At 41.5% G+C, this 16,022-nt stretch overlaps 1 protein-coding gene across 1 annotated transcript in view; it reads left to right on the top strand.

The window, feature by feature from the left end:
* LOC121283863 (rho guanine nucleotide exchange factor 17-like) overlaps nt 1–16,022 on the top strand; it is a 502,814-nt gene that overhangs the window by 457,761 nt on the left and 29,031 nt on the right. The window contains exons 11-13 of the mRNA XM_041198663.1: nt 2,532–2,745; nt 9,178–9,251; nt 14,341–14,534. Of these exons, the coding sequence (XP_041054597.1) occupies nt 2,532–2,745; nt 9,178–9,251; nt 14,341–14,534 (482 nt within the window). The remainder of the gene's footprint in view (nt 1–2,531; nt 2,746–9,177; nt 9,252–14,340; nt 14,535–16,022) is intronic.

Raw genomic sequence — 16,022 nt, 5'->3', positions numbered from 1 at the left:
GAGACATAGTGAGACAATGGGTATTTGCATACAAATAGGGAAATATGTATAAAGGAAAGAAGACTGTTTGTAAAGGAAGGCATTTTAAGATCTTACAAGTTTGTGAAAAGCCTTCAGCATCTATGCCTCAAGCTGCTGTCTTCAAAGGACTGAAGTTAAGAAAACTCACTTGGAATTCGACTTTTTCAGGGTAGCCTGTTTCTTTGCCTGGGTCTTTTAATATCTATGTGTCTTACTGTTGCCTTAACGAAGGTGTAACTGAGAGTTAGGTTGATTAGGGGGATTTAGAAGTTATCATAGTAATTTGTAGATCTATGTATGTATTTAAAAATCACTTCTCTTATTAATAATTGTTTAATCTAGTTTTGTAAAATCTATAAGACTTGGTGGTCTTATTACTACTGAATTCAGGGCACGCATCTCAAAATTTATACAAACTGCAAAATAAGTTGTGGTCAGTTATTTCAAGTTTCCCTTTGGGATTTGAACAATCAGCATTTACCATCGGCTGTGTCATAACATGAAGCACCGTGGGAAGTTCCATTGTGTTAAAGGGGCCAGATTTTCATGTTGCGGGCGAACTTTAAAAATGGTGATTTCCACCACTGGCAATTTTGAAGGGCATGGGTTAAGGGTGCAGATTGTGAGCCTGCTTGCTGCTGTCCTGATATTACTAACTCTATTGTAGATATGGGGTATTTCAGACCCCCTGCAATTTTCATTGAGTTGGGCTGCCTTTTGAAGGCATTGTGGTTCACAGCAGCTGAAAGGTGTCGTGAACCATGGTTTGAGTTGGGGACCTTTTGACATATCACTTCAAAAGATGTTGTCAACTTTACGTGTCATGGTGAAATGCTGTTTTTCTTCTTACTCTTTCATGGGATGTGGACACCATTGGCAAGGCCAGCATCTGTTGTTCAAACCTAATTGCCCTTGGGCTGAGTGGCTTGCTATAGACAGTTTCAGAGAGCAGTTAAAAATCAACCACGTTGCTGTGAGTCTGAAGTCACATATAGGCCAGACCGGATAAGGACCGCAGATTAGTGAACCAGATGGATTTTTAAAGACAAATTTCATGGTCTCATTACTGAGACTAGCTTTATATTCCAGATTTATTAATTGAATTTAAATTCCACCAGCTGCCATGGTGGGATTTGAACCCATGTCCCCAGAGCATTAGCCTGGACCTCTGGATTACTAGTCCAGTGACATTACCACTATGCCGTCATCTGCCCATGTATGGTGAGTTAAATATGTTTTTAATACAGTGATTGGTGATAAAGATTTGTTATTAAAAGATATGTGACCATTAAATTGACCAGCATTGTGAAAGTAGAAATTCTTCAGTTGCATCAGAGTACACTATTACTGGATAAAGTGCTCTTCTGCATTGAACAATATTGAAAATGAGATTTGACTATATAGATTGTCGCCCATGATTTAATCTTTTCATTGAATTTCAGCTCAACTTATCAGTTTCACTGCTTCAAAGCTTGAACAGATGGCTGAACACTTTGAATAATTTCAAAGTTTAATGTATTCAGCTCTGGAAATTTTATTGACACAGCTCACCAAGCCACCAAGTCTCACCAAGGCACCAAGACTCACTAAGACTCCTCAGGCAGCACCTGCCAAACCCACTACCATCTAGAAGGACAAAGGCAGCAGACATGGGAACAGCACCACCTAGAAGTTCTCCTCCAAACTACTCACCATCCTGACTTGGAAATATATCACCATCCTGCCATGGAAATAGCGTGGGCGGGCACTGCCAAACAGTGGCAATATCACAAAGTTGGGAAATTACCTGACTCCCGATTCTCGCCTCCAAGATGAAAATTTAGCCCAAGTTGTTGTTCTATTCATGAAAGGAGATCACACAAGTCAGGAGTATGATGGAATACTCTCCACTTGCCTGGATGAGTGCAGCTCCAACAACACTCAAGAAGATTAACATCATCCGGGATAAAGCAGCCCGCTCGATTGGCACCACATCCACAAATATTCACTCCCTCCACCACCGATGCACAGTAGCAGCAGTGTGTACTATCGACAAGATGCACAGTAGTAAATCGCCAAGGCTCCTTCGACAGCACCTTCCAAACCCCCAGCCTCTATCACCAGGTAGGATAAGAGCAGCAGATGCATGTGAACCTTCAAGTTCCCTTCCAGGCCATACACCATCCTGTCTTGGAACTATATCGCCATTCCTTCACTGTTGCTGGGTCAAAACCCTGGAACTCCCTTCCTAACAGCACTTTGGATGTACCTACACCACAAGTACTGCAGAGGTTCAAAAAGGCAGCTCACCACTACGTTCTCAAGGACAATTAAGAATGGGCAATAAATGCTGTCCCAGTCAGCGACACCCACATCCTGTGAAAGAATTTTTAGAAACTGAGCGGCTTACACTCTTGACTGCATTAGAGTAATCATTTTCTCAGTGATGAGCTAAATTTTGTTGCTTGGTGCTATTTTCCTAATTAACAAGTAAACAAGATATATATTCTCCTTTTATTTTCTCTTGTCAGAGTCTGGATGATGTCATTAAGGACCTGATGGCCTCTGTGAACCGGGAGCTCTCTGAGAAGCAGTCACTCGCAGTCAGTACGATGTTTCCACTCACAAAAATTGAACTAACAGCCACAACAGCTGATGGAACTGAAACATTCATTTTTGAATTCAGTAGTATTGAGGCACGAGCTGGCTTTGAACAAGCATTCGAGGAGACCAAGAAGAAATTAGGTATAATGTGCAAACAATATCCAAAATAATAGTATTGGGTAAAAGAGCTTATTAGTACTTTCTTTAAATCGTCACTTCACAAATTTGCTTGAATTTATACTTAGTTTCCTTTGGACTATTTCCTACTCTTGAGTAGCTGATAAAATTTTATATGAAAGAAAACAAGTAGCATCCAAATCCATCTCAAGGGTTGGGAGATATTTCTCCATGTGCTATTTTTGATGAGTTTTATTAATATTCAGGTGACGTTTCTCTCTTTGTTGCTAAGTGTCAGCCAAGGTTTATTTGGTAGCACGCTCACCTTTTAGCCTCGAGTTTCTGGCTCCGGAGTTTGAGCTCAAAAATCAAGGCTGATACTTCTCTGCAGTGCTGAGGGAGTGCTGCCCTGTCAGAGGTGACATTTTTCAGATAAGATGCTAAACCAAGGCCCCAGCATAAAGTATTGCATTGGCTATAAAGCGCTTTGAGAAGTCCAATAATTGTGAAAGGCATTATGCAAATGCAAGTTTTTCTTTGTTATTTTCACAAAGTGATTAACTTCCATTAATCTTTAACAACTTTGTTACAATACCACACAGAGGAATTTCTGTCCTGAGTTATTGTAAATACCAATCCTATGCCAGGAGGTTAATCCCTTGCAAGTTCATAGTAAATCCTGTACAGGAGCTAAATTATCTCTCCAAGTGCCCATATTGCAGGCAAGTAAGCCAGCTGCTTTGTTAATAGAATTCAAGCTGGTTGATGAAGCAGAAACCGAGACACAGAGCTTTTCTTTATTGAGAGTTTATTTGTTCAGGCTCACAGCTGTCCTCCCACTCAACCCAGTATCCCAGCTATCCCCTATTTCTATGTGCTCAAAGGCAGTTAATACTCATCACCTGTTTCTCTTAACCTTAACAATGTAATTAACATTAGCAAACCTCAACAATGTAATTGACAAGAAATTAACATGCTTTGCTCCATTTTCCTGTATGGAGAAGGGTAACCAGGACGTTTGCTTGAAACATTGGTACTTTATTGGAAGCTGGTACAGGTGATGTGCGGTCATTCAGGATTAAGCATTAAATTATACCACGTTAGCAATATCAAATGCACATCATAGTAAATTGCTCTGAGTTGGTGAACAGACCATTCCATAATGTATCTTTGTTTGCTAAGTGCTGTCATAGCAGCTCCCGCCTTTGGAGTACTTTTAACTCTTACACTGATCACATCATGACAAAGGTGAAGATGGCTTCATTTTGAGTCATGCTGAAGTAAGAACTGAATTCAGCTTAACCTTTCATTAAGATCAGCCACGATCGTATTGAATGGGAGAGCAGGCATGAGAGGTTGATGATTTTGCTAAGCTGCGTGGGTGCACGGCCACGTAGCAGCCTAGAAGGTACTGCGCAGGCCTTGTTCTGTGATAATGCATGTGTGCGGTTCACATCAAAATTTAAAAGGAGCATGCGCTGAAAAAATTGGGCTGCAGACAGCAACAATACTTTACAGAAAAAAACATCAGTCAAATGGCCTACTCCTGCTCCTTTTTCTTGCATTTTTATGGGCAGGATTTTAAGTCCTGCGGGTGGGCACGCACCCAACCTGATTGGGCAGAAAATAACGCGCGGTATTTCAGTCGGCATGCGTGCGTGAGAGTCAGCAACGCACCCACCGACAATTAAGAGGCTTACTGAGGCCATTAATCAATTCATTGAAAGCTATTTTTTGCTGCCCGTCCAATCTTACGTTTGGCGGGCAGGCGAATCATCCAGGCGGCCTTTGGATTTTTTAGGAAACCTCATCCGTGGGCGGGATGAGTTTTCCAACATTAATTTTAAAAATATAAAAATGTTTTGACGTAATTTTTATTATGTTTCTGTTCATGCACGTGAGTCCCATGTGGGGACTTTTTTATTTCCGATTTTCAAATTCTTCATTTTTGTTTTTAAAACTCTTCAGCTCCCTGAGGCAGCTCTCTGCCTTTAAGGGAGCTTTCAATGCGCGCTCCCCCACACATGCGCCAACCTTTGCTCTTGCCCTCTTCCTGCCCCCACCCCGGCAGCACTGAGCTTCTCAGCATCCCTTTCACACTGGCTGACCGTTGATTGGCCAGCCAGCGTGAAATTGCAGTCAGGGGCCGATTGCGGGTGGCAGACCATGTCCCGGCTGCTCCTGGGCCCACCAGCCGTCCCCACCCGACCACCAGAAAATCCAGCCCTATGTTTCCACTTTTTCATTGAAGTGATTGTTCAAAAAGTCCATGGAGGGTCAGTCCCTCTACTCAAAGCTGTCTGCAATCACTGCTCAGGTGAGAAAATTGAGATGCCAACAACAGCAACTTTCATTTGTGTAGCACCTTTAATGTAGCAAAATGACCCAAGGTTCTTCACAGAAGTGTTAAAAGCAAAATTTGTCACCAAGGATATATTAAGGCAGATGATCAAAAGCTTGGTCAAAACAGCTGGTTTTAAAGATTATCTTTAAGGAAGAGAGAGGTAAAGAAGTGGTGAGTTTAGGGAGGGAATTCCAGAGTGTTAGGGCCTTGGCCACTGCATGCACACCAACTATGGTGGAGTAATTAAAAAGCAGGGATGCTCAGAAGACTAGAATCAGGTGAGTGCAGGTATCTCGGAGAGTTATAGAGCTGCAAAAAATTACAGAGCTGGGGAGAGGCAAGGACATGAAGAGATTTATAAACAAAAATGAGAACTTAAAATGGCCAAGAAATTTGGAGGTCATATCACCAACTTGGTGACCTGGAGCCCTGAGAATGTTTTGGAGGCATTCTTGTTTGACAAGAGCATCTTGGAGATAGTAGATTTTTTCAACAGGTGCTGCCCCTATACCAATTTACAGGGCTCTGTTTTAAGTCTGTCTCACAAATATCTTGACATTAATACTGTAAAGTGCCACCAACATATTTCTCTTTGAACATGTTTGAAGGTCGGTTATATGTAATATACCGGTGTGATAACCTAACAAGAGGTGGACAAAGTCTGTTCAGTCTTGCCTGTGCACATTTGCAACTATTGGAATTCAGCTCTGAATGATGGCTACAGAGATCAAAGAATTAATGTCTCTCTGAAGCGATCTCATTACTCAACATCATTTTTGGTAGCAAAGGATATTAAAGGTCAAGTTTAAATTTCAGAAAAACCATCAAACTAGTTTTTTTAAAATATATTAAAAATATAATGCAGCCAGGTGTGAAAGGGGCAGCACAAAGACGAGACATCACATTTTGGAAATGAGACGTTGTTTAGGTCCACTTCCAGGTTTAGTGCGATTGGCAGTTTTGGCTTGTCACTGACAAACCTCTTAACAAGAAGCTGTGTGTGCCAGGCATTTGTGGAAGAAGCAAAATCGTTCCATTCTGGTCCAACATCTCCCAGCCGGTGAAATTCACTTGGAGTCAGTTTGCCATCTCATCCTATGTCATTCCCATTCTCGCTATCTAACCCGTGCAGTCTGTTTCCTTCAAGCATGTAAAAGCCTTCAAAATGATTGGATGCCAAGTCAATAATATTCTCCTGGCTTAAGCCATCTTTAGTATGTCATCATGTCCCAGTTATAAATGTTACCATAACTCAGACTTTAAAGAGACAATAATCTCTTTTGATAATCTACATTTAGTTGCATGTCACAGCTTATAAACCCTCAGCCAATCTTGACCATATATCACTAAACAGACACGACTCCAGAAAGTGTCTGGTTTCCAGTGGTATGCCCATAAAGAACGACTGTTCAGCAAGATAAACTAAGAGGAAATCCTTCAAGTACATTTTCTTTGCATGGAATTCTGGATGGAGGTCCATTCTCCTGGGACAGCACAATTATACTCACTGATTGCTTCTGTCACTAGAGTTCCTGCCTTGTACAAAATGGTCCAGCTCGAATGACACAGCTTAGCCCCAGCTGTGGCCCAGTTGGTAACACACTTACCTCTGAATCATGAGATTCTGGATTTAAGTCCCACTATAGGGCTTGAGCAGAAAAATCGAGGCTGACACTATTAAGGGAGCACCGCATTGTTGGAGGTGCTGTCTTTCAGATGAGACATTAAACAGCCTGCTCGGGTGGATGTGAAAGATCCCATGGCACTATTTTGAAGAAGAGCAGGGGAGTTATCCCTAGTTTCCTGGCTAATAGTTATCCCTCAATCAACATCACAAAAACAGATTAACTGATGGTTACCACACTGCTGTTTGTGGGAGTTTGTGAGCACAAATTAGTTACCAAGTTTCCTACATTAGAACCGTGACTACGCTTCAAAAGTAGTCGTTGGCTATAAAGCGCCTTAAAACAGCTGGTGGCCACAGAAAGCGCCATATAAATGCAAGTCTTTTAAAAGTGAAAGGGATAAGGTGCTGTTATTCCTGGAAGCAGTGAAGCCAATGTGAGGGGCCCATTTTCCACCTGGCCCTTACACTGTCAGAATTCAGCCAGCCAGGATTTTCCCCTCCATTCTTGAAACCAGGGTCATTTGAATGGAATGGGCCAGTTAGCAGTGCCATTCCCACCTGTACTGGGGAGGCTGCTTCATGAGAAGGAGAGAACTCACTGCTGCAGGCCTTGAGACCCAGTGACCTCTGGGCCAGCACAAAAAAAAAGGTATTTCAATTTTTTCTTTAAAAGCATATTGGGGCATAGGGAATGTAATTAGTGACACACCCTGGGTGCTTTTATCCACATATCCTGTCATTTTCACCTCATTATAATATGCCCACCCATATTTTGATATACATACGGAATATTTCCAGTGGGAAATGTGTTTTGCTTTCCTGCCTTCAGGGCTTCTTCCCGGGGGTTTGGTGTAATTCCAGTGGGAAAATCCCTTTGGGTTCAATCGCATCACTGGAAGCAGCAGCACATCTAAACATAGGATCCAGAGCACTGTTTGTCACCATTTAGGACTGTCAGCACAGGATAATTATGCTGGCCGGTAAGATCTCCAGGCAGCAGGCAATGTCAGAGAACCAAAACATTAAGCCAGGAATTGTGATATGCATTTATATGCTGAGGTGCATTGGACCTTGCTCCTTTTGGGGCCAAATGCAAAATATTCTACAGCATTGGCTGCCTTGAACTACTTTACAAACTGCTTCTTCATGAATAACATTTATAGGAGGTCAGGGATAACTCAGCAAGCTGCATGCAGCACTGGCTTGCTTGGACAATCTGACTTATTGCCAGCAGACATCACCAAGACACGATTGTCATATCATATGTCAAACATAATTCCAATGCATGTAATCTGATCCACCTATACTGTTTAATAAGGCTTAAGGAGATAATATCTGAAGTATGGGTCTGTATTTGTACCTTTGTCCTTGACTGACTCCAGCTTTTGAAATGCATACAATTCTCCTGTTGTGTAATGCCTGAAGAATTATTTTTTGCAAGCAGCCAGCATTAGACCTTAAAAAGTGAAATGGCAAAGATTGACTGACTCATTTCCTTCTAATCCTTAAAATAAATAATATTAAACAAGAGTCATGTTACGATTTGGAATTTGCTGTAAAAAAAACCGCCCACCTAGTTATTTTAGTTACAACAGAAAAAAAAACTGTTCTAACTTTTTGTTCAATTTTCTGCTTTGTACGTGTACATTAATTGAATGCTGTGGCTCTTGAAGCATATATAAAAGGACTGAGAAGTGTAACAGGGATCAAAACTTCTTGCTTGCACTCCTAAAAGCAGATTCCCAGATTGCTGTTGTGACATCTTTCTACATGAATATATATGAATGCACATGAAAGCACTTGAAGCTGGAGGGCATTCACCAAACATTTGAGGTTTCAGCTTTGACAAGTCTCACCAGTAAATGAGCTCGGGGTGATTTTGCATTTCTCTGCAGTTTGAGGAGAGCAGCTTTCAAGCAGAAACCCATGATCTCCGTGTTCTCCCTTCATTTTCATGGAGTCACTGTGGCCTTGATGAAGGGCCAATCCTTCCAACTCCTGCTCCCAGGATTAGGGTTTCTGGCGCTGCCACCATTATGCAGGTGAGGCTGTTAGTGAAAGCAGGACAGTCATGGTAAAAGTGCTTAAAGACCTCCAATATTTCAAGTGGAAAGCTTTTGAGATAGCTTTTCCAAGGCTTGTTCCTTGTCCTGACTGTATCATCACCTTGCAGTGATTGCTGATTTGGGAGCCAGCCTGATTTGTTTTGTTGGCCCATCCCTGGAAAATTGAATCAACCGCCTGTGGAATCCACACTGCCCTGCTTTCCTGTATTTGCTTCACTTCGGTGATTTGATAGAAGCAGAGGCAGAAACATTTATTTTGTTAACTTGTGCCTGAACTGCTGCTTCTTCATTCCCTTTTGAATGGGATCATTGAGGGGAAAAATAGCGATTCTTTTAATTGTAAAATATCAGCCACACGCATTTCTTCACTGGGTCACCAATGCACAGCCTTAAGCTTATTTTGTTTATTTATTTTACAGCTTTGAACAGAGATCACTGGGACCCAGAATTCCTTAAGGCCATTCCCATCATGAAGACACGGAGTGGTATGCAGGTACTGTCGTTTATTGTCTGAGCCTTAATTACAAAAGTTAGGAAATTACTGCTGGTGATATTATGGTAGGTGTACTGAATGTGCTAATAGCAAATTCCTTTATCCACTTATATTCATTAAATTTCATTAAACTAGTGGATGTAGAAATTTGATACCAGTGTGTCAGATATTTATACTGCAACCTCACAGGCAGTCATTTGTAGCCTAACTTGCTTTCTCGTACTGAGAAAATATTGGAAACTAAGCTTTTATGACAACTGAGCATGGCTGATGTGCAAGAGAAAGAGTGAGAGAGAGAGACATGGAGTACCAGAGGTGAGATACTTGCCACCTATTGTACAAAATCCTGTGCAAGAGTGTGAAAGATGTGCTGGAAGCCCATAGAACATCTGCTCTTCCAAACCCCAGAAGGAAAATTAAATAAATTCAAAGCTTATCATTTTTAAGCCGCTCCTGGTCCTGATCCTCTTAGTCACTGCATTAACCTGGTGGTATGCCGACAGAGGCTTTCTGTTCACACTGCTTTGTAAAAGTTCCAGTCAGGTCCCATTGGTGTGATGAGGAGCTGAGGTGAGTATGTTAAAATGGACCCCAATGTCTTTGGATGGACATCATTGTTGCCTGCTTTGGGCTGCCACCTTTGGCTGAAAAAATTGTCTATGAGTAACAATCTTTTAAAATTCATTCTCAGGATATCAATGATGTTAGCAAGGCCGGCATTTATCGCGAATCCATAGTTCCTTTGAGAAGGCAGTGGTGGGCCTTCTTCTTGAACCACTGCAGTTTTTGTGGTGAAGGTACTCCCGTGATGCATGTGAAGGAACAGTGATTACATCCAAGTGAGAATAGTGTGTGACTTAGAAGGAAGCTTTGAGGAGATGATTTTCCCATGTACCTGCTGCCCATATCTTTCAAGGTGCAGTGTGGATTCCATGCAGTCATTTGTAGTTTCTGGTTACATTCACAATTCGAGGGTGGCTTGGAAAGTGTCAGGCAATCTGCCAAGATAAAAGTTTCAGCTCACTGTCTAATAAGAAATTATAATAATAGTCATAGTGTAATTAAAATAAAATGGCTATCTGAGGTAACCAAAAAAGTTCAGTCTGGGGAACGTTTTAGGGAATAATAGAACATTGGACTTTTGGAAATGGGGGAGAAAACAGAGAGCTTTCACTCCTGATCAATATAAAATGATCCATGCCTGGAGGTTGTTGGGAATAGGACTGGGCTGGATTGTATCACCATCCACAGTCAGATGATCACTTCGTACTTATTCTAGGCTAACATAGGAGGGGTGTGAACTTGGGTGCAAAGAACTGCCATAGAAATGATGGGCCGAATGGGGTCCTTCTGTGCTGTAATCTGCTGTGGTCTCTGAAATCATAAGTTAACATCTTCAAGTGAGGAAAGATAAAAAATAATGGAAAGATGGGAACAGGAGAAAGCTATTTAGTTGTTTGAGCCTCTTCCACTATTCGATTAGATCATTGCTGATCTATGCCTCAGTGCCGTTTACATATCCCTGCTCTGTATTCTTTGATACCCAGAACTATCAACAAAAAATCTATCGGTCCCAATCTTGAAAATTTCAATTGACTCAGCATCCACCGCCTTTTGGGGGAGAGTTTCAGATTTCCATGTGCCTTTGAGTGAAAAAGAGCTTCTTAATTTCTCTCCTAAATGGCCTGGTTCTAATTTTAAGGTTATACTCACTTGTTCTGGATCCCCACCCCCCCCCCCCCCCCCACCCAGCAGAAGAGATAAATTCTTTGTACCCTATGAAAAATTAACTCAAATTAGATTCACCCACAACCATCTAACCTCAAGGATATTCAAACCAAATTACATTTTTCCTCAGATGAAAAGAAATTAATAAAGTCGAGCATAGTTTGGCTTTCCATGCTGGCAAGCTTTCTACATCATAACGCTCTTAAAAGAGCTTGGTTGTACACGCTGATGTCATTGCTGGAAAGAGGAGCCTCCTGGAGATGCATCTAACAGAAATGAGCATAAGCCCGACACATTGTCAAGGTTATGTCAGCAAATATCACTGAACAGGCTGGAGATAGGTCACACTGTTTCTGATAACTTAAAAATGTTTTTGTCAGGACGCTCTGAATTCCTGGTTTTAGCATGTATTCAAGCCTGAGGTGGCAATTTGGTAAGTTACGATTAATATTTGAGGCATATGCAGCTGAAATCCTTTGAAGCATCCAACAGTCATTCTGCACAGTAATGGAAAGAATATGTGTTTTTTTTTTAGTTTATTCAAAAATGCTGTGGGTGTCTTTCTGACTATATTTTATGGCATTCATATTGTGAGAAACACAGAATTTAATTTTCAGAGACTTACATGGTTGCAAAGCAGTTGGCATATTAAACAGTGTGAATTTCCTTCAGCTACTCAAAGCATCTCAAGCAATGTTGCCTCTGGGATTGAAAGCAGGGACAAAAGTTGAATCTGGGTACTAGTTCAAGATAAGTTACAATATCAATCTAAAAGAACGAAGGTAAAGTGGTAAATGGCAAGTTCAGGATATCTTCAGGTAAGATTAATTAGTGGCTGGTTTTTTAGGTAAAATAGAAGAAAAACCTTTGTGAACATTAGAAGGTAGTTAGATGAGGTGTGGGGGGAAGAATTTTTGGTCTCTCTCCCTTGTGTTTCTCCATCACCATTCCGAAGGAAAGGAAAATAGAACTCCTCCACAACTTCTTCCTATGTCCTCCCTTCCATCTCCCACCCTCACCTCTTTTTCTGTATATTTCTTTGTCTCAAAGACCATCTACTCAACTGCCTCAACCTCTGACTCCCAGGGGTGACTTTCCATTCTGGGCCCCAATCCCTCCGTTGGGAGGAAATGCAGGTCAAGAACCCACACATGCCGGCATTGGGACCCAGAGGGCGAATTTTGAGGATGCATCCAATTTAGATAGTCATCTCCAGGATCCTCATCAAATTAAGGATGTTGGGTGGGCTCCCGAGGCTGGAGGGCCAATATCCATCACTCACAGATCGTCAGCATCACAGTCAGAGGTGGGTACAGCAAATGCAGGTAGAACAGAGAGAGAGAGGGCACCTCAAGGTTGTGTACAACCAGGATGGGAGGAGTGTACAGTTTCTCTAGACCCACTGCTCCACAAGTCACACCATAAGTGTAAATATTTAAATCACTCACCAAAATCACCAATTGTTTACCTTTGTTACTGCTGGACCTAGAATAAAAAAGACTTTAACCAGATATCTTTCAATAAACTCAGAATAATTGATTTATTATGAAATGAAACTTCTTTTCTAAAACAAGTTGCAAAACTGGTTAACATACAATTTGTAATCTGTAAGTGTAATGATTTACTCCTTTTAAAATCCTAACACACACACACACACACTCTCCCTCTCACACATAAATACAAAGGACCAAGATAACTAAGGTCTCTGCAGAGATTGGCATAAGGGAACACTTTATGAGAAAAGTTAAAGTTTGAAAAGGTCTTGACTTTGTCAATTTGGTGTTCCTACTTGCGAAGACGGTCACAGTAGTTGTCTGGAAGTCCTTCCTAAAGGATCTTCGTTGAAACACTGTCTTTGCTAACTCTTCCTTGTTGCAGCTTCACAGGCTTTCAAATACAAACAAGTTATTTTGAGTTGAGGAGTTATGCTGACTGAAGGTAAACTTCTGCTCTGGATTATAGGCAATACGGGGAGAGAGAATGGGGGAGAGATAAAGGAGCAATCTTCTTTCACAGTTCGCTCCCAAGATACACACTAAGTTCAAAAAACATGTTCAGACAGAACATGGTGTTTTTCAGTCCATCAGCAGGAGCCCACAGACTGGCAACAGCAGATTGTTTTTACTTTAACTCAAATAAACAAAATAACTCTTGTCTCCTCAGGTGTCTTGCTTGTCACTTAGCTGAAGTCATGTGATTTCTTGGAAAAAGCAGTTTGCTCACAGACCAAAGCGAACTTGCAACCTTTTAGGAAACAAAACTCAGGAGAGTGTCTAAATAATTCAGTATCCTGTCCATTTTTTTTAAAAAACCATATAGTTCTTGGAAATATGGATTCCTAATAATTGAGATGACACTGAAATGACTTAAGAAATGTTTAACAGTAAAAAGGGCCACAGCTGCCAGGCTGTTACTGAGCGGTACCACACAAAGGGATGCCAAGGATGGGAGTTTACCAGATGCAGTCCAGATAGAATGTGAGGAGAGATAACTGAAGGAAATGTTTTAAGTATGTTGGGCAAAGTGTGTGAGAAAAGAAGTGTGATGGTGAGGCAGCAATGTCACAGTGGTCTCAGACGCATCAAAAGAGATAGGGGGAGAATTTTTAAACGGCTGCAGAAACAGAACTAGAGGCGGATGGGGCCACAATTTCCCACTACTGGCCAGTGTGCCAGTTATCATGGAGGGGGCAAGCCATCCACTGGACAGCCAGTTGCCGCATGTAGACTGACAGCCATGACGGATGTGGGAGGGATTCCCTAGAAGCACTTCCTTAAGTTGAACCAAACTTTGATACATCTGATCTTCAAACCCCAGATCACTGAAACTGCCAATTAAGCCTTCAAAATATTGCTTCTCCACCCCTATCTCACCCCACAAACTGTCATGCCTTTGCAACCTTCAGGGTTAAGTTCTTCATTGCTGTCCTGAACAGCCTCCCACACAACACAAATCCCAAGTCTGCCAGCCATGTGCTATCCAATACAAAGTCTTGTTCATCTTCTCTTCATTGACCTCCACAATTTCTCACTCTCTTGTGCATCTATTCTAAAATTCTCCACTTTGTCTATAGATCCCTCCCTTGGTTTTACTGTAGCCCATTGGAAGAACAGAGTTACTCCTCGTGTAAGTTGTTCATATATAAAGGGAACATTCTTTCACTTGAATTGATATTTGGGGAAATTGTAAGGCGAAGGAAGCCTCAGACAAACATTTCTGTCAGAATGAAAACCTTAACGCTCAAAGTATTAGCTATATTGTGTCCTGTCTGTGAGAATCATTCATTCAGTAAGGTAGAATTTGGCAAAACTAGTTGGTGAAAGGGATATTATACTAATTGATAATGTTGTGCTGTTTCCAGTTCTCCTGTGCATCTCCTAGCCACGGTGGACCAGACAACACCCATGAGGTTTGGGTATGCAATAGTGATGGATATGTTGGACAGGTCTGCTTGCTAAGCATCAAGCCAGTGCCCACTGTGGAAGCCTGTATCGCAGTATGCTCCGCAAGGATTATCTGCATAGCCTCTGTGCCAGGCCTCAGTGGTACTTCCAGGTGGGAATTTATACACTTAACCATTCACTCGTACTCTGAGATTTGATAACTTCGGAAGAACTTACAATTGTAAAAATAGTCCATATTGAATTATCATTTCAGCCAAGTATATTGTCACAAACAGATGGCTTTTCTTCCAGTCTCTTGAACTATACAAACAAAGTTCCTTTCCTGTAATATGGAATAAAAAACTAAAGGGAACTTTTAAATAGTTGCCCTGTTTTCCCTGTTTGAAAACAAGCCAAGTTTGTAAAACTTGCCAGTTAAGGTAAGTGACTACTGAGTGCAGACTTTTAGAAAATCATTTCGCAGACAAGGAAAATTGCTCAAGCTTGGGCTACTGGCTATACGCTGGAACCATTGTTTTTATTACCTGTGCTGTTTGACTCACAAATGCCTAGTGTGCAGGAGTATCTATGGAGTATTATTTCCTCATGGTGGAAACCATTAAAAGGAAAGCACAGTGTGTCAACTAGCGAAGAAATCATTTGGTTTAGTAAATTTCCTTAAAATTGCATTATTGTTTAATGGTGATTTCCTTTCCTCTCCTCCATTAAGTGCTCATATGAAAACATTGAATGAAGAGAAAAGAGGCTTATTAAGAGCTTGTAACTACTTGTTAATGTCAGGAATGTGCTCATTAAATCTTATGTTTTGGGGCTGTTAGACTTTCTTAAATGTGGTGTGTACAAAATATATAACGTATATAACATAAGAGGAAATTATCCCATAACTGTACACCTCAAGTGCCAGATCACACCATCTGAAACTGTTCCTGTTTTCATTGGATGTAGACACATGCCTCTGTTCTCACCATTTCACACCCAATCCTCACAGACCCCTGGTTTCTGCAATCTTAACCTCTATACTTATAGGACTATGAAGCTGCAGCTCTCGTGAAATGCTAGTGTGTTTTCTTTGGGGGGCAAAACTCTGTGTAGCAAATTCCTGTTGGGACTCTGCATCCTGTAAACTAGTTGCTTGGTGACATTATTATGATCTTCTATAACACCAGTGCATCTTCTGTGGTGTTGCACACATAGAGCTAAGACCCCACTGTACTTATAAACTACCACCCCACCTCCAACCTCATTTTCCTTTCCAAAGTCCTCAGATGTGTTGTTACCACCCAAATCTGTACCTATCTTTTCCACAACACAATATTTGAACCTTTCCAATCAGGTTTCCACCCTGACTACAGAACTGAAATGGCCTTATCAAGGCCACAGATGATATCCCATGTGACTGTAACCCTGGTCCACTATCTCTCCTCATCCTGTAGCATCTGAAATTGTTAACCACATCAAACTTCTCCAAAAACTCTTTGTTGTCCAGCTGAGTGAGACTGCCCTGGCCTGATTCCATTCTTATCTATTCAGTCGGTGCCAGGGAATCTCCTGGCTTCCCTTCCCGCTCCCATACCATTACTGTTGGGGTCCATCAAAGATCTCTCCTTGCCCCCCCCCCCCCCCCCACCCCTCCTCCATT

The sequence above is a fragment of the Carcharodon carcharias genome, chromosome 11, assembly GCF_017639515.1.
Source record: "Carcharodon carcharias isolate sCarCar2 chromosome 11, sCarCar2.pri, whole genome shotgun sequence".
NCBI classification, from domain to species: domain Eukaryota; kingdom Metazoa; phylum Chordata; class Chondrichthyes; order Lamniformes; family Lamnidae; genus Carcharodon; species Carcharodon carcharias.
The sequence above is the reverse complement of the archived record's forward strand: the minus strand, read 5'-3'. Positions and strand labels throughout refer to the sequence as shown.